The sequence below is a fragment of the Trichechus manatus genome, unplaced genomic scaffold (assembly GCF_000243295.1).
Source record: "Trichechus manatus latirostris isolate Lorelei unplaced genomic scaffold, TriManLat1.0 scaffold00080, whole genome shotgun sequence".
Taxonomy (NCBI): Eukaryota; Metazoa; Chordata; class Mammalia; order Sirenia; family Trichechidae; genus Trichechus; species Trichechus manatus.
Window position 1 is genome coordinate 8,622,871 of NW_004444016.1, and position 24,589 is coordinate 8,647,459.

General features: G+C 47.4%; 5 protein-coding genes and 1 pseudogene across 9 annotated transcripts in view; all 6 read left to right on the forward strand.

Annotated features, from left to right (window-relative positions):
• Nucleotides 1-24,589, forward strand: part of LOC101354188 (protocadherin gamma-C4) — a 168,077-nt gene that overhangs the window by 61,704 nt on the left and 81,784 nt on the right. The window contains exon 1 of one of the 4 annotated variants that reach the window (XM_004381114.2): nt 9,747-12,245. The exons of the other annotated variants lie outside the window; for them this stretch is intronic. Within the exon in view, the coding sequence (XP_004381171.2) occupies nt 9,747-12,245 (2,499 nt within the window). Of the gene's footprint in view, nt 1-9,746; nt 12,246-24,589 lie in introns of those variants that run through there. 4 annotated transcript variants of the gene reach the window in all.
• LOC105756520 (protocadherin gamma-B6-like) lies at nt 672-3,222 on the forward strand. The gene has a single exon (XM_012556845.2). The coding sequence runs from the start codon at nt 672-674 to the stop codon at nt 3,204-3,206; it is 2,535 nt and encodes an 844-aa protein (XP_012412299.2). The 3' UTR covers nt 3,207-3,222.
• On the forward strand, nt 5,115-7,698 carry LOC105756521 (protocadherin gamma-A10-like). Its single transcript, XM_012556846.2, has one exon. The coding sequence runs from the start codon at nt 5,218-5,220 to the stop codon at nt 7,672-7,674; it is 2,457 nt and encodes an 818-aa protein (XP_012412300.2). The 5' UTR covers nt 5,115-5,217; the 3' UTR covers nt 7,675-7,698.
• The window catches only part of LOC105756523 (protocadherin gamma-A11-like), a 12,822-nt gene continuing 619 nt past the window's right edge, over nt 12,387-24,589 (forward strand). Inside the window, exon 1 of one of the 2 annotated variants that reach the window (XM_023735627.1) lies at nt 12,387-15,250. In XM_023735627.1, coding sequence (XP_023591395.1) covers nt 12,956-15,250 — 2,295 coding nt within the window. In that variant the 5' untranslated portion in view covers nt 12,387-12,955. Of the gene's footprint in view, nt 16,330-24,589 lie in introns of those variants that run through there. The other variant, XM_023735626.1, reaches the window with a different exon arrangement.
• Nucleotides 16,732-22,980, forward strand: LOC105756522 (protocadherin gamma-B2-like). Its single transcript, XM_012556847.2, has one exon. The coding sequence runs from the start codon at nt 18,556-18,558 to the stop codon at nt 20,980-20,982; it is 2,427 nt and encodes an 808-aa protein (XP_012412301.1). The 5' UTR covers nt 16,732-18,555; the 3' UTR covers nt 20,983-22,980.
• Nucleotides 21,389-24,588, forward strand: LOC111818979 (protocadherin gamma-A12-like; annotated as a pseudogene).

Below are 24,589 nucleotides of genomic sequence, written 5' to 3' on the forward strand. Positions count from 1 at the left end.
GAAGGATGACTGGATAGAGTGTAGAAAATTCTGAATTCTAGTTTTCTTCAACTAGGTAGGATTTATTGTGAATTGGTAACAGATTATAGAATATAGTAGGAGTAAAGATAAAATTTCTGCCCTTTTCCGTGTCTCATCTTAAAAAGAAGTGTTAATTGAAGTGCTATGTCTTCAAAACAATTGGAAAGTGCAGTATACATTCAACAAAATTGCCTTGTGTTGATAATAGTTGAAGCTGGGTGATGGGTATATGGGGGTTCAATATACCGTTCTCTCTGCTTTTGTATAAGTTTAAAATTGTCCACAATAAATCTCTCTAAAATGCCAAGTATATAAATATCTTCTGTAATACTATGGTGAAACTATGGGGGCTGTTATATAATTGCATCATCGAAGGGCAATATATACATGCTGGAGATAATGAGTTAGATTCAAAACGGAAGACCGAGGCTGCAATCCCACACTCAGCCTCTGGGCGCCGCTGTCGGCCAGTGCAGAGCAAACGCTGATACCCGGGATCCCTCAGCCTCCAATCTGGGATTTCCTGCGCAGCCACAAACACCGAGAGAAGGAAACACGCTCACACACTGAAGCTCGCAGCCACGCAGACCCTGCCCAGCACACACGGATTCCCAGACCCGAGACTGGGGACTCTGCCTGTCCTGGGCCAAATGCTCTTGCAGGGACGCCGGGGATTGCAGTTTCTTCAGCTTTCCAGAAACGCGGGGGCCAGGAGAGAACTGGAGCGCGGAATGGGAGGGAGCTGCGCGCAGAGGCGCTCGGCCGGCCTGCGGCAGGTACTGTTTGCCTTCCTGCTGCCTTTGCTCTGCCCCGCGCTCTGCGAGCCGATCCGCTACGCGATTCCTGAGGAGCTGGCCAAGGGCTCGGTGGTGGGGAACCTCGCCAGAGACCTAGGGCTCAGCGTCCTGGATGTGTCGGCTCGGAAACTACGAGTTAGCGCTGAGAAGCCGCATTTCAACGTAGACTTAGAGAGTGGGGACTTGCTTGTGAAGGACCGGATAGATCGTGAAGAGATATGCAGAGAGAGAAGAATATGTGAGTTGCAGTTGGAAGCCGTGGTGGAAAATCCTTTAAATATTTTTCATGTCATTGTGGTTGTTGAGGATATTAATGACCACGCCCCTCAATTCGATGAAAAGGACATACATTTAGAAATTTTTGAATCTGTATCGGCTGGTGCACGAATATCTCTTGACCCTGCCACAGACCCCGATATAAATACGAACTCAGTTAAAGATTATCGGATAAACTCTAATCCTTATTTCTCATTATTGGTTAGAGTTAATTCCGATGGTGGTAAATACCCAGAGTTATCTCTGGAGAAACCTCTAGACCGAGAAGAGCAGAGGTCTCATCACTTGATACTGACTGCCTTGGATGGAGGGGACCCACCCCGTAGTGCCACAGCGAACATAGAAATCTTTGTCAGGGACACCAACGATAACCCCCCGGTGTTCAGTAAAGACGAATATAGAATCAGTCTTAGTGAAAACCTACCTCCAGGGACTTCTGTGTTTCGGGTGTCAGCCACTGACCAGGACGAGGGGATCAATGCTGAAATAAGCTACTACTTCCGGAGCACTACTCAGAGCGCAAGGCACATGTTCTCAGTGGATGAGAAAACAGGTATGATTAAGAATATCCAGTCTTTGCATTTTGAGGATGTGGAAAGATACACCATGGAAGTGGAAGCCAAGGACGGAGGTGGACTCTCCACTCAATGTAAAGTAATCATAGAAATCCTAGACGAAAATGACAACAGCCCAGAAATAATCATCACCTCTCTCTCTGATTACATTTTGGAGAATTCTCTTCCTGGAATGGTTGTTGCCCTCATCAAAACACGGGACCGGGATTCTGGGGAAAACGGAGAAGTCATGTGTAGTATAGGAAAAGGCGTTCCTTTCAAGATTCGTTCTTCTTCTACAAATTACTACAAGCTGGTGACAGATGGGACCCTGGACCGAGAGCAGACTCCAGAATACAACATCACCATTACAGCAACCGACAAAGGCAAGCCACCCCTCTCCTACAGTAAAAGTATCACCCTGCACATCACCGACATCAATGACAACGCGCCAGTTTTCCACCAAGCCTCCTATGTCGTGCATGTGGCTGAGAACAACCCGCCTGGAGCTTCCATAACACACGTCAGTGCCTCCGATCTGGACTTGGGAACCAACTGCCAAGTGTCCTACTCCATCGTGGGCAGTGATCTGGAGCCGCAGGCCCTGTCGTCCTACGTGTCTGTGAACGCGCTGAGCGGCGTGGTGTCGGCGCAGCGCGCCTTCGACCACGAGCAGCTGCGCGCCTTCGAGCTGACGCTGCAGGCGCGTGACCAGGGCTCGCCCCCGCTCAGCGCCAACGTCAGCCTGCGCGTGCTGGTGGACGACCGCAACGACAACGCGCCCAGGGTGCTGTACCCGGCACTGGGACCCGACGGCTCAGCGCTCTTCGACACAGTGCCGCGCGCAGCGCAGCCGGGCTACCTGGTCACTAAGGTGGTGGCCGTGGACGCGGACTCTGGGCACAATGCCTGGCTGTCCTACCACGTGCTGCAGGCCAGTGATCCCGGGCTCTTCAGCCTGGGGCTGCGCACGGGCGAACTGCGCACAGCACGCACCTTAGGCGATAGGGACGCGTCCCGCCAGCGCCTGCTGGTCGCAGTGCGTGACGGAGGGCAACCGCCCCTCTCAGCCACTGCCACGCTGCTCCTTGTGTTCTCAGACAGCCTGCAGGAGGCGCTGCCGGACCTCAGCAACCGTCCGGAGCCCTCTCACCCCCAGGCAGAGCTGCAGTTTTATCTGGTGGTGGCCTTGGCCTTGATCTCCGCGCTCTTCCTCCTCGCGGTGATTCTGGCCATTGCCCTGCGCCTGAGACACTCCTCCAGCCCCGCCCCCTGGAACTGCTTTCAGCCGGGTTTCTGCTCCGAGTCTGGACCCGTGGTTCCCCCAGACTACAGCGAGGGAACTTTGCCCTATTCCTACAATCTGTGTGTTGCGCAGACGGGAAAGACAGAGTTTAATTTCCTAAAATGTGCTGAGCCCTTGCATTCCAAACAAGACATAGTTTACGGTGATTCTGCTGGGGACTTATTTCCACTTTACTGTGGGGATGATTTGACTTCACATCCCAAGACTCTAACACCGGTGAGTTTCATTTTTGTGTCTTCTCTAATCTGCTAGTTTCTCATATGTCAAGAGTACTACTTCATTTTCATATATAGAATCCTATTTAGAAAATACATAGCCAATCACCGTCTTGTCTTCTTAACATCGACTTTTTGCCAAATATATCTTTCAAAAGATTTGTTTCATGAATTGCTCTGTAGAATGCAACCACATTGGAGATATCTTGTCAAGCTCTGATTAGCAAAGTAGAGGTAGTAGTCCTAGCTTCTAAATAAATAAATACTGCCTATTCGAACCTGCTGAGATTTAACATGAATTTACCACATCCTACTTATGCATTTTTTAGTTTTTTAAATATTCAGACAAGCATTAAATATCAAAGCAAGTACTCCTTTCCAAGAAACATTAATTGCAAAGAATCTCTAAGGTGTCTTTAGGTATCTTTCTTCATCTATTTTAATAGTTTCTTTTTTCCAAACTGTAAGCATCCAAGGAGGGTGTGGTCAGCAGATCCAAGAACTCCCTGAAATTGTATGCAAAGGTGTATGCATTTTTCTTAGAAGAAGAATCAAAACTTTGTTCATATTGCCAAGATTTCCATGATCCCCAAAACTGAAACTCATTGCCCTAAAGGAATTTTTCTTTTCAACTTTTGGGGTTTCTGGTTTTCTTCTGTATTATCTTACAACATGCTGCACACCAGGGTCCTTATCTTTTCTTGGAGCTTAAATTGAGTTCATTCCCAATCTTTTTTCCTCTACTTTGGAAGATAAAGAAATGTCCAAGAAAGCAAATGAAATGTCATTGCCTTTTGCTTTCTGTCTCTGATTCTCTGCTATAAAGCCCTTGAAGAACCAAGATAAAATCTTTGAAGTGTTCCATACTTGGAGGCATGGTGACAAAAACCTTTCTGGAAAACCCATAGGAAAGATGCGAAACTCCAAACCTTTATCTTTGAGGAAAGAACTGCTGCTGGGTTGATGGACACACACAACTGAAGATGTGTGAACCACTTACTTTGGGTTTCTGTATGAACTACCTAAGAGAAGAAATTATTTAAGTTGGCATCAATGCCCTGATAAGAACAGGTCATTTGACATAAACACTTATCCAAAAAAAATTCTACTTCACTCTAATTCCATTTTAAAATTTCACAGCACTTCAAGTTCTAGCACATTTTTCTCTTCTCATTACAACACAAGTATTTTAATTTTCAACTGTAATATGTATTCCTTTTAGCTTGTGATTATGCTGCTCAATTCATTTAAATAGGTTAAATTATATGCCTATATGAAGAAGTATATATATTTTAAATACATTAAAACTCAATAAAATTATTTTAGAAAGCAGCATTTTGAAAATCTCTTACCACAATCTTAGTGCTAAACAAATTTAGTGAAATTAAATCTAAATTTTAAAAAGCTTTAAAGTAAATTATCTCATAAGAAGTATATCAATATGGACTTCATATGATTGTTTGCAAATATAACTGGACCATTTAAATCACAATTTCAAATAAAATTGTAAGACTTTTCTGAATATAGCTAGAAAATCAAATAAAATAATCATTATTTTCCTTTTAAAAAGGGCATGTTTCTATTGGGAAAATAGGTGTTGCAAATATGTTTAATCAACTCTTATTATGTAATATTTTATAGTACTTTACTTCCATTTTATCCTCCACCAAGTGACCTACAAATAGTAATTTATTTACCTGTGAGAGTGCCGGAACCAAAGAAGTAAGGTAAAATATCCAACAAAAACCAAATAGCATTTGCTTTCTATTGCATATACAGTGGGTGCAGTAACTTCTTAGGACTCTGAGCGCCGCTGTTCACCTACTAGGAGAGAAACGCAGGCCTATTTCCATCAGGATTCTCCGGGCTCCAACTACACCAAGCCCCACAGTTTCTACAAACCGACTCCGGAACTGCAGGGAAACTCAGTCCAGAATTTAAGGTGCGCGGGTTACAGAGACTCCCTGCAGCCACAGAAGGAAGGAAGGGATTGAAACACACAACGTGCCCACTGAGGAATTTAAGAGACTTCCCGTTTCCAGATAACAATGGTCTCTCAAAGAATTCGCCCCGATCGCAGCGAGCTGGTCCTGCTCTGTCTTTTCATCGCCATGCTGTGGGAGAGCGGAGCCCGGCAGATCCGCTACTCCCTTCCTGAGGAATTAGACAAAGGCTCTTTCGTGGGGAACATATCCAAGGACCTGGGGCTGGAGCCCCGGGAGCTGGCGGAACGCGGAGTCCGCATCGTCTCCAGAGGTAGGACGCAGCTCTTTGCTCTGAACCCGCAAAGCGGCAGCTTGATCACGGCGGGAAGGATAGACCGGGAGGAGCTCTGCGCTCAGAGTGCGAGGTGTCTGGTGAATTTTAACATCCTTGTTGAAGATAGGGTGAAGCTTTTCGCGATAGAAATAGAAGTAACTGATATTAACGATAATGCCCCAAAATTCCAAGCAGAAAATCTAGACGTAAAAATTAATGAAAACGTCCCTCCAGGGATGCGTTTTCCACTCCCGGAAGCTATGGATCCGGATGTGGGCGTAAACTCCCTACAGAGCTACCAGCTCAGCCCGAATAAGCACTTCTCCCTACGGGTTCAGAGCCGAGCCAACGGCATCAAGTACCCGGAGCTGGTGCTGGAGCGCGCCCTGGATCGCGAGGAAGAGGCAGTGCACCATCTGGTCCTCACCGCCTCCGACGGGGGTGACCCTCTCCAATCTGGCACTGCCCTTGTCAGTGTGACTGTCTTCGATGCAAATGACAATGCGCCGGTCTTCACCGAGCCAGAATACCGAGTGAGTGTTCTCGAAAACCTGCCTGTGGGCACACGGCTGCTGACGGTTACAGCCACCGACAGGGACGAAGGCGCCAATGGGGAAGTGATATATTCATTCCGAAAATTACGGGGGGACACACACTTGTTTAAATTCCAGCTAAACAAAAATACTGGGGAGATAAAAATATCAGAAAATCTAGATTATGAAGAAACGGACGTCTATGAAATAGAAATACAAGCGGAAGATGGAGGAGCATATCTTGCAACTGCAAAAGTTCTGATTAACGTCGAAGATGTAAATGACAACAGTCCGGAGGTGACCGTTACATCTCTGTTTAGTCCAGTGACTGAAGATTCCCCTCTGGGGACTGTTATAGCCCTTTTAAACGTGCACGATCTAGACTCTGGGCAGAATGGACAGGTCACCTGCTCCATCTCGGGGAATCTGCCATTTAAATTAGAAAAGTCCATTGACAGCTATTATAGATTGGTAACGCACAGTGCCCTCGACAGGGAACTGGTATCCTCTTACAATATCACGGTAACAGCCACAGATGGGGGAAGTCCACCTCTATCAACAGAAATTCACCTCACCCTGCACGTGGCAGACATCAATGACAACCCACCCACCTTCTCTTATGTGTTCTACTCCACCTACATTCCAGAAAACAACCCCAGAGGCGCCTCCATCTTTTCGGTAACTGCACACGACCCTGACAGCGAGAAGAACGCCCAGGTCACTTACTCACTGACTGAAGACACCGTCCAGGGAGCGCCCCTGTCCTCCTACGTCTCCATCAGTTCCGACACTGGAGTCCTGTATGCTCTGCGCTCCTTCGACTATGAGCAGTTTCAAGAGTTGCTGATGCAGGTGACGGCGTGTGACAGCGGGGACCCGCCGCTCAGTAGTAATATGTCATTGAGCCTGTTCGTGCTTGACCAAAATGATAACGCTCCCGAGATCTTACACCCTGCCCTCCCCACCGATGGCTCCACCGGCGTGGAGCTGGCGCCCCGCTCTGCAGAGCCTGGCTACCTGGTGACCAAGGTGGTAGCTGTGGACCGCGACTCAGGACAGAACGCCTGGCTGTCCTACCGCCTGCTCAAGGCCAGCGAGCCAGGGCTCTTCGCGGTGGGGGTGCACACGGGCGAGGTGCGCACAGCGCGGGCCCTGCAGGACAGAGACGCTCTCAAGCAGAGCCTCTTGGTGGCCGTCCAGGACCACGGCCAGCCCCCTCTCTCGGCCACGGTCACACTCACCGTGGCAGTGGCGGACAGCATCCCCGACGTCCTGGCCGATCTGGAAAGTCTCGAGCCCCCTGCCGACCCTGATGCCTCGGGCCTCACGCTCTACCTGGTGGTGGCCCTGGCCAGTGTCTCCTGTGTTTTCCTCGCTTTTGTCATCCTGCTGCTGGCGCTCAAACTGCGGCGCTGGCACACAAAGCGTCTGCTCCAAGCTTCCGACAGCGTAATGCCAAGCCTGCCTGCCTCGCACTTTGTGGGCGTGGACGGGGTGCGGGCCTTCCTGCAGACCTATTCCCACGAGGTCTCCCTCACTGCGGACTCCGGGAAGAGCCACATTATCTTCCCTCAGCCCAACTACGCAGACACGCTCATCAGCCAGGAGAGCTGCGAGAAAAAGGGTCCTTTGTTAGATGATTCGAGGTTTCCTATAGAAGATACCCCTTTGGTTCCAGTGAGTTCTATTTTTATTCATTTTCTTTCATTCTAAAATTTATGACTGGTTTTACTTTTAGGTTTGCAGCTTGATGGAAAAAGTCAATCTTCAAGTTTTCATCACTTTTCCATCAGTTTCAATGGCACTTGCCCCTTTCGAAAACATCAGAGAGTGAAAATTATTGGTTATCAAAGCTGACTTCTTTTACTTTCTGGTAAATATTCACCTAGTCCCAATGAAGGCCTCTTGTCTTAACGCTGCTGTGATTAGTTTTGCAGAGCCTTATATTTTATAATCTTGTTGATTATAATATTGCCAATTCCTGGTAGAGGACTTGTGTAGAGCTGTGTCAGTCAATTTGTGCCCTTCCTGGGTGGCTACATGTTGAAACCCTAGCCCCTTAGACTTCTTCAGGATATAGCTCTTGTCTTGAAGGCAGATCTGGTGAGAACAGATAAATATCAGAAACAAATGTATGAGCTTTACTGGAAACACAACCCAAAGCCAAATGTCATTGAATGTTGTTCTTCACAAGAAGGACAATGTACCTTTGTAGTTATAATTTTCAACTATAGTTTTCAAACTGAGTTTGTAGTTGAAAACACTTCCTAGATAGATTTAAACTTTTCATTGGTGGTCTATTAACAATTCATAACTGTAATCATACCTGGTAACACTGCAGCATCCTTTTGCCGGTGATTCTCTAATTTCATAGTGCTGTGTGGAAGATACAGCATTTTAATTTGACTTTCCTTGCGCAATAGGGAGTCTACAGAGCCTATAGAAGGTTAACTCAAGGAAATTTTGATTTCTGCTCTCTTTGTATTTTTTGTTAAATTCTCCTCTAAGGCTGCAAAAAAATATAGATTGGGGAGGCAGATAGATTTAGGTATATGTTTCCAAGAACAGGAACTAGGGATGTTTGCCAAAGATATTTCAATGGCCCCTTACTGTAGAGAAAAGGAAATCTTACCTCTCATTTTGAGAGTAGAAACTATTAGAGTCAAGAAAGAAATGTCATCTCTGCAGGAGATTAAAATATAAGCAGAGAAGTACACAAAATTATTCTAAAAGTATCACTGGAGTAACCGATGAACCTGTATAGTTCATTGAATATAGTGATGTATTTGGTTTGATCTCTTATTTTGAAATTATTATATTCTTTTAAATTAATATGGTAGCATAAAGTCAAAGAATGTTCTAATGTGTGCCAAATACTACGAGAACATGACTGTTTTTTCATATTAACAGTTGTTCAGTGATAGGTCTGTGGAAGGAGAGCACGACCTTCAGGGCCATAGGTATTAACCATTAAATCATCGAAACTATCATTTAAACTTATCTTCATGAAAGTCAAAATTATCATACATCCATCTCAAATAATTCCTTTATTTTGAAAAATATTGGTTAAAAACTACTCTTTGACACTGTAGCTATTGTAAGTAAATGTTTTTAAATATAAGTATTTAAATGCAGTGCACGGCAATCTGGATGTTTGTAGTGAATATGGGAATGGCTGCACTCTGGTTCCTAAAAATAGGTGGAAAAGATGATTGCTTTCTAGGTAAATATGGGCTTGGATTGAAGACAAAATTTTTTTGCTTATATTAAATACTATCAGCTTCGTGAATAATTACCCTTAGCAGTAACAACAGTGATTGCCTCTGGATGGAGGAACTGGATAGCAGTGGGCATTGGGAGAGGAGTCCAACTTTTCACTCTATTCTTTTTCACTTTTTTATTCTAAAATAAAAACTTTCATCTATTCAAAATAAATTCAAATTTTTACTGTATGAAAAGATATGATAGTCATGGCGTGTCTGTAAGATTCAAACAGTTTAGCTCTTGTCAACTTGTACCTAAAGAAAAAGATTTCCTGAAATAGAGATGGAGAGAAAAGCTAGGCTGCAATCCCACACTCAGCCTCTGGGCGCCGCTGTCGGCCAGTGCAGAGCAAACGCTGATACCCGGGATCCCTCAGCCTCCAATCTGGGATTTCCTGCGCAGCCACAAACACCGAGAGAAGGAAACACGCTCACACACTGAAGCTCGCAGCCACGCAGACCCTGCCCAGCACACACGGATTCCCAGACCCGAGACTGGGGACTCTGCCTGTCCTGGGCCAAATGCTCTTGCAGGGACGCCGGGGATTGCAGTTTCTTCAGCTTTCCAGAAACGCGGGGGCCAGGAGAGAACTGGAGCGCGGAATGGGAGGGAGCTGCGCGCAGAGGCGCTCGGCCGGCCTGCGGCAGGTACTGTTTGCCTTCCTGCTGCCTTTGCTCTGCCCCGCGCTCTGCGAGCCGATCCGCTACGCGATTCCTGAGGAGCTGGCCAAGGGCTCGGTGGTGGGGAACCTCGCCAGAGACCTAGGGCTCAGCGTCCTGGATGTGTCGGCTCGGAAACTACGAGTTAGCGCTGAGAAGCCGCATTTCAACGTAGACTTAGAGAGTGGGGACTTGCTTGTGAAGGACCGGATAGATCGTGAAGAGATATGCAGAGAGAGAAGAATATGTGAGTTGCAGTTGGAAGCCGTGGTGGAAAATCCTTTAAATATTTTTCATGTCATTGTGGTTGTTGAGGATATTAATGACCACGCCCCTCAATTCCGTAAAGATGAAATAAACTTAGAAATCAGTGAATCTGTCAGCCCAGGAATGGGAACAATTCTTGAGTCGGCAAAAGATCCCGATATTAATATGAATTCACTGAACAAATACCACTTAAGTCCTAATGAGTATTTCTCGTTGGTGGTGAAAGACAATCCCGATGGTAGCAAATATCCAGAATTACTATTGCAAAAGACCCTGGACCGAGAAAAGCAGAGCGCTTACCACTTGGTCCTGACGGCTTTAGACGGCGGGGACCCGCCCCGAAGCGGCACGGCACAGATCCGGATCCACGTAGTGGATGCCAATGATAACCCCCCTGTGTTCAGCCAAGACATGTACAGGGTCAGCCTAAGGGAAGACGTGCCCCCTCGCACCTCCGTACTGAGGGTGAGGGCCACCGACCAGGACGAAGGCGTCAACGCGGAAATCACCTACTCCTTTCTTAATGTGGCTGACAAAGCCCAGCATGTGTTTTCTCTGGATTCAACTACAGGAGACATTATAACTAATCAAGCCTTGGATTTTGAAGAAGTAGAAAGATATACGATGGATGTGGAAGCAAAGGACAGAGGATCTCTTTCTACACAGTGTAAAATAATCATAGACGTTCTGGACAAAAACGACAACATTCCAGAAATAATAATCACCTCTCTCTCTGATCAGATTTTGGAGAATTCCCGTCCCGGAATGGTGGTAGCCCTCCTCAAAACAAGGGACCAGGATTCTGGGGAAAATGGGGAAGTCTTGTGTAGCATAGAAAGAGATGTGCCTTTCAAGATTCACTCTTCTTCTAAGAATTACTACAAACTAGTAACAGATGGGGCTCTGGACCGAGAGCAGACCCCAGAGTATAATGTCACCATCACAGCCACCGATAAGGGCAAGCCGCCCCTCTCCTCCAGCATAAGCCTCACCCTGCACGTCGTCGACGTCAACGACAATGCACCCGTTTTCCGACAATCCGCCTATGTGGTTCATGTGCCAGAAAACAACCCTCCCGGCGCCTCCATAGCGCACGTCGGCGCCTCGGACCCGGACCTGGGGCCGAATGGCCAAGTGTGCTACTCCATCCTGACCAGCGACCTGGAACTTGGAGCGCTGTCATCCTACGTGTCTGTGAGCGCGCAGAGCGGGGTGGTGTTCGCGCAACGCGCCTTCGACCACGAACAGCTGCGCGCCTTCGAGCTGACGCTGCAGGCGCGTGACCAGGGCTCGCCCCCGCTCAGCGCCAACGTCAGCCTGCGCGTGCTGGTGGACGACCGCAACGACAACGCGCCCAGGGTGCTGTACCCGGCGCTGGGACCCGACGGCTCAGCGCTCTTCGACACGGTGCCACGGGCGGCGCAGCCGGGCTACCTGGTCACCAAAGTGGTGGCGGTGGACGCAGACTCAGGACACAACGCCTGGCTGTCCTACCACGTGCTGCAGGCCAGCGAGCCCGGGCTCTTCAGCCTGGGGCTGCGCACGGGCGAGGTGCGCACAGTGCGTGCCTTGAGCGACAGGGACGCGGCCCGCCAGCGCCTGCTGGTCGCAGTGCGTGACGGAGGGCAGCCACCCCTTTCAGCCACCGCCACACTGCTCCTGGTGTTTGCAGACAGCCTGCAGGTGGCGCTGCCGGACCTCAGCGACCGCCCCGCGCCCTCTGACCCCCAGGCCGAGCTGCAGTTTTATCTGGTGGTGGCCTTGGCCTTGATCTCTGTGCTCTTCCTCCTCGCGGTGACTCTGGCCGTCGCCCTGCGTCTGCGACGCTCCTCCAGTCCCACCTCCGGGGGCTGCTTTGGGTCTGTTCTCTGTGCCAAGTCTGATCCCGGGGTTCCTCCCAACTACAGTGAGGGAACACTGCCCTATGCCTATAATTTGTGTGTGCCTGAGGATCAAGCTAATCCAGAATTTAATTTTCTCACATCTGTTGATCATTGTCCAGCCACCCAAGATAGTCTCAACAAAAATAGCCCCTCAGTGCTATTGGCTAGCATTTTAACACCTAGTGTTGAAGCAGATAAGACTTTTAAACAGGTAAGTGTTTAAAATAATGCTTTTATATTCCAATATTGTATGGCACTGTTATTTCAAGATTCTAGGTAATCTTTTCATAAAGTTCCTAAAGTCAATGTAGGATAAACCTATGGATATCACTGTTAAGACTAAAGTGAACAATGCTTCAATCCTACTTTTCAAAGGCATTTAACGGTAAATTCAAGAGTGAAATCTAGAAAAAAATTTCATGAAGTTAAGTACCTTTTAGTTAAGGATGTGGAATATATCCTTATTTTAAATGACAACCCCAAAGCGATTCAACTTTTCTCAAACGTTTTGTCTTCATTATACTCAAAGAAACATTGATAATAATTATAGCCATGCATCCTCCTTTCATAAGAGCTCTTGGTAAACTTTTAAAATCATGTAAGTCTTCATCGTTTGCAATTTTAACCTTACAAATACGTGTGATTCTCAAAGAGGTAAGTAATCATTTCTTCCTGACCCGCACATTAGTTGGGTTTTTCTTACATGTTGCAAAAATAAGATTGGGCTCTAGGCGCCGCTGTTCACCAATCAGGGAATGGGAAGCTGCGAGCGCTCGAGTCCCTCCCTCCCCCACCTCTGCCACACAAAGCGGAATGAGATGGATACTCACCGAGCCTGATGCTGGAATCTTAAAGCATTTCCCTTCCTTCTCTAATATATTTTGGATGATGACGGCCCGAAATTCGTAGACACACAAACTGATGCAGAAACAAACTGACGCAAGAAACCGCGGAATATTGGGCTCAGACACTGCCATGGTTGATCGGCTTCCGCGCCTGGACCGCGGCGGACTGGTCCTGCTGTGCATTTTCCTGGGGACACTGCGGGAGTCCCGGGCAGGACAGATCCGCTACTCCGTACCCGAAGAGACGGACAAAGGTTTCTTTGTGGGCAACATCTCCAAGGACCTGGGGCTGGAGCCCAGGGAGCTGGCGGAGCGCGGAGTCCGCATCGTCTCCAGAGGTAGGACGCAGCTTTTCGCTCTGAACCCGCGAAGCGGCAGCTTGATCACAGCAGGCAGGATAGACCGGGAGGAGCTCTGTGAGATGGTTTCCGCCTGTCTTTTAAATATGGAGATTCTTGCGGAAGACATCTTGAAGATTTATGGAGTGGAGGTAGAAATAATGGATATTAATGATAACGCCCCCAGCTTCCGGGAAGAGGAAGTAGAGATAAAAATCAGTGAGCACGCAACTCCGGGATTGCGATTCCCCCTTCCTAATGCTAAGGATCCAGATGTGGGCGTGAACTCCCTCCAGAGCTACCAGCTCAGCCCTAATAGTTACTTCTCCTTGCACGTGCGAGGCGGAAGCGATGGAGTCAAGAATCCAGAGCTAGTGCTGGAACAGGCTCTGGACCGAGAGAAAGAGGCTGCTCACCTCCTCCTCCTTACAGCTTTAGATGGAGGCGATCCCATCCGCAAGGGCGCTGTTCCCATTCGGGTGGTGGTCCTCGACGTAAATGACCACATCCCAAAGTTTACACAGTCTGTGTATCGAGTGAGTGTTCCTGAGAACCTCAGCTCCGGAACTCGGGTGCTCGTGGTAAACGCAACGGATCCAGACGAAGGAGTCAATGGGGAAGTGATGTATTCATTCCGGAATACAGAAAGCAAAGTTTCGGAAATATTCCAGTTGGATTCTCGAACTGGAGAAGTCCTAATACGAGGGTCTCTGGATTATGAGAAATATAGATTCTATGAGATGGAAATTCAAGGCCAAGATGGTGGAGGTCTGGTGACCATCGCTAAGCTGTTGATCACTGTTGTAGATGTAAATGATAATGCTCCAGAAATAACTATTACCTCTTCTACTAATTCAGTGCTGGAAAACTCTCCTCCAGGTACGGTAATTGCTCTTCTTAACGTGCAAGATCAAGACTCTGAAGAAAATGGTCAGGTCTCCTGTTTCATTCCTAAAAATTTGCCTTTTAAGTTAGAAAAGACTTACGGAAATTACTACAAGTTGATAACAAGCAAAGCACTGGACAGGGAGCAGGTCCAGAGCTACAATATAACGATGACAGCCACAGACCAGGGAAGTCCGCCTTTGTCTACAGAAACTCACATCTCGTTGAATGTGGCCGATGACAACGATAACGCGCCTGCTTTCCTTCACTCCACTTACTCAGCCTACATTCCTGAAAACAATCCTAGAGGCTCTTCCATCTTCTCAGTGACAGCCCACGACCCGGACAGCAAAGAGAACGCCCGAGTTATTTACTTTCTGGCCGAGGACACCATCCAGGGGGCGCCTCTGTCTTCCTACATTTCCATCAATTCCGACACTGGAGTCCTGTTCGCACTGCGTTCCTTCGACTATGAGCAGTTCCACGACCTGCAGTTGTGGGTGACGGCACGCGACAGCGGGTACCCGCCGCTCAGCAGCAACGTGTCACTAAGCCTGTTCGTGCTGGACCAGAACGACAACGCACCGGAGATCTTGTACCCCGCCCTTCCTAGCGACGGCTCCACTGGAGTGGAGTTGGCGCCCCGCTCTGCAGAGCCCGGCTACTTGGTGACCAAAGTGGTGGCTGTTGACCGTGACTCAGGTCAGAACGCCTGGTTGTCCTACCGCCTGCTCAAGGCCAGCGAGCCAGGGCTCTTCGCGGTGGGAGTGCACACGGGCGAGGTACGCACGGCGCGGGCCCTGCAGGACAGAGACGCGCTCAAGCAGAGCCTCGTGGTGGCCGTCCAGGACCACGGCCAGCCCCCTCTCTCGGCCACCGTCACGCTCACCGTGGCCGTGACCGACAGCATCCCCGATGTGCTGGCCGATCTGGGCAGCCTAGAGTCTCCCGCCAACCCTGACGACTCCGGACTCACGCTGTACCTGGTGGTGGCTGTGACCACGGTTTCCTGCGTCTTCCTCGCCTTTGTCCTCGTGCTGCTGGCGCTCAGGCTGAGGCGCTGGCACTCATCGCGCCTGCTCCAGGCTCCGGGAGAAGCGTTGACTGGCGCGCCTGCCTCGCACTTTGTGGGTGTGGACCGGGTGCAGGCCTTCCTGCAGACCTATTCTCACGAGGTCTCCCTCACCGCGGACTCGCGGAAGAGTCACCTGATCTTCCCTCAGCCCAACTACGCTGATACGCTCATCAGCCAGGAGAGCTATGAGAAAAGCGAGCCACTCTTGGTAGCTGAAGACTTAGCTACCGGTTTAGGCAAAAGCGATCCAACGAATAATCAGGTGAGATTTATTTCCCTGTCTCCCAAGTGCTGGCGTCTTGGCACAAGTCTTTCAATTAGCTTTTTTCTGATCCTGTTATGAAAACTCTTTTTGGGGGGGTGGGCATACTCAGTTTACACTACATATTTAGAGCAGTACATGTGAGTTTATGTACTTTCATCAAACTACCATCATTTTTCAGAAAGGTTTGTGAAAGCCATTTTTTTACTGGTGGTATGTTTTTCTTTTGATTCCAAAGGACTAGTTCAGCTATCATGGCTTACTTTGTATTGAGTTTTAGTATTATTTTTCTATTGTCAGTGTCTGTAGTTATCAATGTAAAGCTGATTATGATACCAAAACTTATTTTGTTCCCTATAGTTGCCTGTACTGATTTAGCATTATATTCTAAAATTATCTGCTATTCTAATGTGCAGATTTGACCCTATTGCTTCCATTGCATGCTCTGTCTAGCTCTCTTTTATATATATCACACACACATATATACACAAGTATGCATACACACATACATACATCTACACACAGGAGCTTTTTCTGAGCACAAAACAATTCTATTCTGATTCTTAATGGCTGGTAATATGTTTAGATCCTGTTGAGTATTTCAGCTTTGTTTCGTTGCTTCATGCTACCAAACCAGACATATTGACTGCCTTTTAATTTAACGGGCTCTTGGAAGAGGAAATATAGAATTCATTTATTTTCTTAAGTTCCAGACATTTTATTTTTCTACTGTGAAATTGTTGGGTTGTTGTAAAGAAATAATTGAATTGTTGAGCTGGTGTTACTTCCTTTTATTCTTTTGCTTATGTTGACTGTTTGTGTGTGTATGTGTTGAGGGTTTTAAAATCTAGTCAATTCATATATGTTGTTGTTAGGTGCCATCAAGTCGGTTCTGACTCATAGCGACCCTATGTACAGCAGAATGAAACACTGCCTGGTCCGGCACCATCTTCATGATCGTTGTTATGCTACAGCCCACTGTGGCAGCCACTGTGTGAATCCATCTTGTAGAGGGTTTTCTTCTTTTTCGCTGACTGTTTACTCTGGTCTCTCCTTATAACATGTCCAAAGTATGTGAGATGAAGTCTCGCCATCCTCACTTCCAAGGAGCATTCTGGCTGTACCTCTTCCAAGACAGATTTGTTCATTCTTTTGGCAGTCCAAGGTATATTCAACATTCTTTGCCAACACCATAACTCAATTCCTTTTTGGTCTTCCTTATTAATTGTCCAGCTTTTGCATACATATGAGGTGATCAAAAACACCGTGGCTTGGGTCAGGCACACCTTAGTCCTTAAAGTAACATTTTTGCTTTTTAACACTTTAAAGACTTTAAATTTAAATTCACATATAGAAACAACTTAATTTTCATACAGTGTTTTTCATAAAGTTGTCTTCAAATCTGCTGAAGATGCTTACTTTTTCAGATATATTCATATAGAATAGTTTGTGAATATAAGAGATGCGGTGGGTATTTAGACTTTGTAAATGACTGATTTAGCTTGTATTCCTCTGGGTATTTTTGTTTGTTCATTTATTTTCAATATGCCTTGGAATCATGAATTTTCCCAGTCTTTCCCTCATAAGCTCATTTTGTATCACACGTAAGTATACTCAATTCTTATATTCAAGACCAACTTGTTATTGAAGCCTTGATAGGCACCTAATGCCATACATGTTATCTGAGGCATGTCTAGGAAAATGAGGGAAGGAGCCTTATCTCGGGTATTTGGTCACAGGAATCATCTCCATCATCAGCTCAGTGCAGCACTCTCACACTACTCCTAGATATTTGGCCCAAATTACTTGCATATTCATGTTCCCTTTTAATTTTATGTTTCTCCTTCATCAATTGACCTTAATGTAAACTGTAAATTAAGTATCTGGTGCTTGGGCGAGAAGAATTTCAACTACAGGAGACAGGAGTCCTCCAAAAGATGCCTTGATTTGTCTGGAAGTCCTGAAAAAATGTTTGAGTGTTCTGAGCATCTAGGGATAGTATTATGCTTATGGAATTTCAAACTGAGAAAAAAGACTTAAGATATTGTGCTTGAACTGGAGTTAAATGGATAAAAAGAACATAAGGTGTTTGGCTGAGAGAGGGAGATTGTTCCATATTTTTTACATAGCGTGGATTAGTTAGGAGCTGGTAACCAAGATCTTGGAAAATAAAAAGAAGGGTTGGCTTCGAAACTTGATATTAAGAAGGTTATTTTGACTTAGAGGTAATTATAAAGTTCTGTTAAGGTGCAACATATGAGGATAAACATGAAACACCTTTACATTTCATGTTACTAAATTCCTATGGTAACCTGCTAGGCTATACCTTTATATTCTCTTTATGAAAGTTGAAAACACTAATAAGTATTGCCATAAGTCTCCTTTTAAGTAACAAGGAAGATTTTATGGCATTGGCAATCCTTACCCTGAGTATGCTTTATATAACTTTCAGCTCTCTTTCAGTTTCCTCTGATAAAAGGAGGAAATTTATCCAAACATCAGGTTGAACGTAATACTGGGTGTCATTTTGTGACTGTCAAAATTTCTCCATACCACTTGGTGGGGCTGTTTTCCCTCATGCTCTTTGTTCTAAGTCTGGAGAGAAGACTTTGCCTTGTTCTTCCAGTGTGTACGTTGCCTCTAAATAGAAAAAGACAAGCTTTTAATCCGCCATTACCGAATTAATGGCACTTCTATAGGATCCCATCTTTAAGGAACCTTCCTGGGTTGTAAACACTGGGAAAAAAGACGCATTCAAAACTCGGCCTGCCTAGTTCTCTACACACTGGTCCAACACTTCTGTCTGAATACCGAATCCCACTGAATTTACAAAAGATTCTGACTGCAGTTTTCTAAAGTCGACTCTGAGCGCCGCTATTGGCCAACGCGCTACTAGAGGTGGAGCAGGCGATCTACCCGGATGATTTTCTGCGCAGTCACAGAAGCAAGTCAGAAATGAGAGTGACGCGGACTCGGCAAATCTGATTCCGGAAACGTACTGGGAAGTCCTCAGACTGGGAACATTGATTTTTTTACGTGCTGGAAGTAAATATTTTTAAAGCGATTTGTAAAGCATCTTTTCTTAACGTCCGAGGCTGCAGCGACCCGCGAGAAGAATGGCAAATAGCGCGAAACAAAGGAGCGGGATCTGGCGGCGGCAAGTACTCTTTCTCTTCTTGCTGCCTTTGCTCTGCGGGGCCCTCTCGGAGCAGATCCGCTACTCTATTCCCGAAGAAATGGCCAGGGGCTCAGTGGTGGGGAACCTGGCTGAGGACCTGGGGCTGCACGTACGGGACTTATTGACCCGCAACCTCAGAGTTAGTGCGGAGAAACAATACTTTACCGTGAACACAGACGACGGGAACATACTCGTCAGTGACAGAATAGATCGGGAGTCGCTCTGTCCCCGAAAACCTCTTTGTGTCCTGCCCTTAGAGATTGTAGCAGAGAATCCCCTAAATGTTTTTCACATAAACGTGATAATAGAAGATATAAATGACAATCCACCACATTTTCCCCAAGATGGCTTTGTTTTACAAATCAATGAATTAGCAATTCGAGGCTCTCGGTTTGGCCTGGAATCCGCTATAGACGCAGATGTAGGGCGCAACTCTCTCCAGAGTTACCGACTCAGCTCTAATGAGCATTTTTCTCTAATGGTGAAAGACAAGACTAAAGGCAAGAACGCCCCAGAATTGGTGTTGGAGAAGCCCCTGGACCGGGAGCAGCAGAGCTCCCACCTCCTGGTCCTAACAGCGGTGGACGGGGGCGACCCTGTACGAACTGGCACCACCGAAATCCGGATCGAGGTCACCGACGCCAACGATAACCCCCCAGTGTTCAGCCAGGATGAATACAGAGTCAGCCTGCGTGAGAATGTGCCCCCAGGCACCTCTGTGATAATGGTAACCGCCACCGACCAGGACGAGGGTGTCAACGCTGAGATTACCTACTCTTTTAAAACTCTACGAGATGATGTTGGAAATATGTTTATGTTAGACCATCAAAGCGGAGAAATCAAATCCAGAGACCTTATAGACTTCGAAATCAGTAGCAGCTATACTATGAACATAGAAGCCAAGGACGGAGGAGGCATGGCCACTGAATGTAAAATTATACTAGACATTCTAGATGAAAATGACAATGCCCCAGACGTGGTTTTCACTTCGGTAGCCAGTTCCATTACAGAGGATGCAGAACCTGGCACGGTGATAGCTCTGTTCAAAACACATGATAAAGATTCTGAGGAAAATGGGGAGATTACATGCCTCATTGAAGAAAACGTTCCTTTTAGAATTGAATCTTCCGCCAGTAACTACTACAAGCTTGTAACAGACGGGACCCTGGACCGGGAGCAAACCCCGGAGTACAACATCACCATTACGGCCACTGACAAGGGGAAGCCGCCCCTCTCCTCCAGTACAAGCGTCACTTTGCACGTCGCCGACGTCAACGACAACGCTCCGGTTTTCCACCAGGCCTCCTATGTGGTCCACGTGGCCGAAAACAACCTTCCTGGCGCCTTCATCGCTCAAGTCAGCGCCTCCGACTCGGACTTAGGGCCCAACAGCCGCATCTCCTACTCTATAGTGGCCAGTGATCTGGAACCTCGGGCGCTGTCGTCCTACGTGTCTGTGAGCTCACAGAGCGGGGTGGTGTTCGCGCAACGCGCCTTCGACCATGAGCAGCTACCTGCCTTCGAGCTGACGCTGCAGGCTTGTGACCAGGGCTCGCCCGCGCTCAGCGCCAACGTCAGCCTGCGCGTGTGGGTGGACGACCGCAACGACAACGCTCCCAGGGTGCTGTACCCGGCGCTGGGACCCGACGGCTCGGCGCTCTTCGACACGGTGCCACGGGCGGCGCAGCCGGGCTACCTGGTCACCAAGGTGGTGGCGGTGGACGCAGACTCGGGACACAACGCCTGGCTGTCCTACCACGTGCTGCAGGCCAGCGAGCCCGGGCTCTTCAGCCTCGGGATGCCCACGGGCGAGGTGCGCACAGCGCGTGCATTGGGCGACAGGGACGCAGCCCGCCAGCGCCTGCTGGTCGCAGTACGAGACGGAGGACAGCCACCCCTTTCAGCCACCGCCACGCTGTACCTAGTCTTCGCGGACAGCTCGCAAGAGGGGCTGCCAGACCTCCGCGATCGCCCCGCACCATCTGACCCCGAGGCTGATCTGCAGTTCTATCTGGTGGTGGCCTTGGCCTTGATCTCTGTGTTCTTCCTCCTCGCGGTGATTCTGGCCATCGCTCTGCGCCTGAGACGCTCCTCCAGCCCCACCTGGAGCTGCTTTCAGCCTGGTCTCTGTTCTAGGACTGAACTGGGGGTTTCTCCCAACCTCAGCGAAGGAACACTGCCTTACTCCTACAATCTGTACGTAGCCTCCGATTCCGGAAAAACTAGGTGTAATCTTCTCACCACGACGCCAGAAATGGTCCCCCCACAAGACCTCTGTAATGAAGCTTCTTTGGTAGTAAGTGTCAGTAAGGAGAATAACAAGACGAACTCTCACTCTGTTGCTTCTATTTATATGTTCAACTAACGTCTTTCACCTGCAAATATTTTGGTTTAATTTCGAACCAATATCTGGTAAGAAAATCTGAAACAGATTATATCTACTCCCCTTCAAGTTCATTTTTTCAGTATCAATATTTTCTGTTTCTCTGTGGGCCACTAAAGTCATTAATAGTCAAGTATTTTGATAATTTCATGAGATATTCTTTATCTACCCCAAAGGATCTTCTTTACTGTGAGAAGTGGGTATTGTGATGCTGCCAACATCCAAATATTTTTAACTGAAGCATAAATGTTTTCATTCTGTGGCTGTTTATCTTCTTTGGTACATCAATATTTTGAGTATATAAGGCTTTTTTAAACTCTATTTACTACCAAGTAAAGTGCATGAGAATTTTTTAATACAGTAAGGGTATGGTAATGATTCGATAATAATGTTCAGGTACATTTGCTAGGGATTCTTTGAATCCCACTAAGTAGGTCAATTTTAGGCCAGATCTTTTTAACAGCTGCCTGTAGACTCCCTCCCAATTCTACAGATAACACTTTATACCTACCAAACGTGCCCACCCTCAGAATATAAATATAGATGTTTACATTCATGAAAACAAAATAGCCAGATATCTCTTATGGAGATTTTTTTCCCTATATTTTGATGGACTTTCAAATGCATTATCTGTAAATCTCAGTAATCGGAATAGGTCTGTTACCCAGGAAAAGGTAAGTTTATAATATTCTTTTGATTACTAATTTCCTTTTGCTAAATTATCTCCAATACCAAACTTCAAAAAAATTAATGTGTTGGTAGAGTTTTGGAGTACTGCCCCTATTTTCAGGCAATGCAAGTTGAAATGCTTCCACTTTGTTCTGAAACTGTTCACATGTCTTCTTCACTTGACTTCCTGACAGGTTTGATTCTGATGATGTATACAATTACATTTCTCATTTTCAGGTTTTCATATTATTGTGAAAATGTTTCTAAATTAAGTGTTAAATGTCAAGAACCTAATCAAGTAGTACTTCCATTAAAACAAATTCAGGATATCTATCAAAATTTTTTGCTCCAAATCATAACTGAGCCAGAAAGTCTCAAGTATTCTACTATGTGATTTATCAAAATGGGAACTACCTAGGGGAAAGTCCCATGATAGGTGTGTTGGGATTGGTCTCAAACTAGGAGCTGTAACATTATAAGATTAAAATAACTGTTTATAGAAACTTCAAATTTGTTTACAAGCTCCTTGGAAAAAATCAGAATATACCTGCAGCTACAAAAAATAATGTCAGGAAAGTATCTGTATGAAAAATTTCAGGGAAATAAAAAGAAGCTCCCCGAAGTTTCAACTAGAACAAATACTGTGATTTTTAGTAGACTCCACTTCCATTCCTATTAAAGAACAGTAGATGGAGCTATTTAAGGAATAAAAAGCAAAAATCCTTTCCCGGTGTTCAAGACTGTGTAGTAATTGGTTAGGACTCTGGGCGCTTGCTGTTCACCAATCAGAAAGAGAAAAGCAGAGGGGTACTGCTCACGGAGCACGCGCCTAAAGGACAAAGCACCGACAGACAGAAAAGGACTGTGAGGCAACTGAGCAGAGAAGCTCTGGCCCCCAACCCTCCTAATCCAAGAACCGAAGAGCTGATCTTGACGTCCGTGGTCAAGGGCGAATTTGGAAATAATCCTTGAGGAACGTGATAATGATTCCTTCGCATCTGCACCAGGGCTACAAACGGCCGTCCTGCTGGGAGTCCTCTGGGGATCCTGTGGGAAAGCGGGTGCTCCCAGATCCGCTATTCAGTCCTCTGAGGAGCTGGAGAAAGGCTCTAGTGTGGGTAATATCGTCAAAGATCTGGGGCTGGAACCCCGGGAGCTGGCGGAGCGCGGAGTCCTCATTGTTTCCAGAGGTAGGACGCAACTTTTCGCTGAGTCTGCAAAGTGGCAAGTTGATCACGGCGGGCAGGATAGACCGGGAGGAGCTCCGTACGGGGCCATCAAATGTTAATTAAATCTAGAGATTCTCATGGAGGATAAAGTGAAAAGATACGGAGTGGAGATAGAAGTAAGGGACGTTAATGATAACGCTCCCTACTTCCCGGAAGGTGAACTAGAAATAAAAATGAGTGAAAATGCAGCCACTGGGATGCGGTTCCCCCTTCCCCACGCTTGGGATCCGGATATCGGGAAGAACTCTCTCCGGAGCTACGAGCTCAGCCCGAAAACTCACTCTCCTTAGACATGCAAAGCGGAGCGGATGGGAAAAAGTACCCGGAGCTGGTGCTGGAGCGCGTCCTGGACGGGGAGGAAAAAGCGGTTCACCACCTGGTCCTCACGGCCTCCGACGGGGGCGACCCGGTCCGCAGCGGCACCGCGCGTGTCCGCGTTATGGTAGTTGACGTGAACGACAACGCACCAGCATTTGCTCAGTCGAAGTACCGCGTGAGCGTTCCGGAGGATGTGGCCGTGGGCACTCAGCTGCTCCTGGTAAACGTCAACGACCCTGACGAAGGAACCGATGCGGAAGTGATGTATTCCTTCTGTTATGTGGACGACAAAGCGGCCCAAGTTTTCAAACTAGGTTATAATTTAGGAACAATTTCAACAAGAGAGCTCAACGACGAGGAATCAGAATTCTACGAGATGGAAGTGCGAGCAATGGATAATGCGGGATATGCCGCACAAGCCAAAGTCCTGATCACAGTTCTGGACGCGAATGACAATGCCCCTGAAGTAGTTGTCACCTCTCTCACCAGCTCTGTTCTGGAAGACTCTCTGAGAGGGACATTAATAGCCCTTTTAAATATAAATGTCCAAGACTCTGGGGAAAATGGGCAGGTGATCTGTTTCATCCAAGGGAATCTGTCCTTTAAATTACAAAAGTCTTACGGAAATTACTATAGTTAAGTGACTGACACAGTCTTAGACCGGGAACAGGTTCCTAGCTACAACATCACGGTGACCGCCACTGATCGGGGAAGTCCACCCCTGTCCACGGAAATTCACATTTTGCTGAACGTGGCAGACACCAATGACAACCCGCCCGCCTTCTCTCATGCCTCCTACTCCGCCTATATCTCAGAGAACTACCCCAGAGGCACCTTCATCTTCTTGATGACCGCTCAGGACCCCGACTCTGATGAAAACGCTCAGGTCATTTACTCCCTGGCAGAGAACATCCTCCAGCGGGCGCCACTGTCGTCCTATGTCTCCAGGAACTCAGACACTGGAGTCCTGTACGCACTGGGTTCCCTCGACTGTGAGCAGTTTCGGGACCTGCAGCTGTGGGCGACTGCACGCGACAGCGAGGACCCGCCGCTCAGCAGCAACGTGACACTAAGCCTGTTCGTGCTGGACCAGAACAACAACGCACCGGAGATCTTGCACCCCGCCCTTCCTAGCGACGGCTCCACTGGAGTGGAGTTGGCGCCCCGCTCTGCAGAGCCCGGCTACTTGGTGACCAAGGTGGTGGCTGTTGACCGCGATTCAGGTCAGAACGCCTGGTTGTCCTACCGCCTGCTCAAGGCCAGCGAGCCAGGGCTCTCCTCGGTGGGGGTGCACACGGGCGAGGTGCGCACGGCGCGGGCCCTGCAGGATAGAGACGCGCTCAAGCAGAGCCTGGTGGTGGCCGTCCAGGACC

Excerpts from the sequence above, each read along its gene's own strand:
- LOC105756520 (XM_012556845.2), top strand. The coding sequence starts at position 672 with ATGCTCTTGCAGGGACGCCGGGGATTGCAGTTTCTTCAGCTTTCCAGA.
- LOC105756521 (XM_012556846.2), top strand. The coding sequence starts at position 5,218 with ATGGTCTCTCAAAGAATTCGCCCCGATCGCAGCGAGCTGGTCCTGCTC.
- LOC105756522 (XM_012556847.2), top strand. The coding sequence starts at position 18,556 with ATGGCAAATAGCGCGAAACAAAGGAGCGGGATCTGGCGGCGGCAAGTA.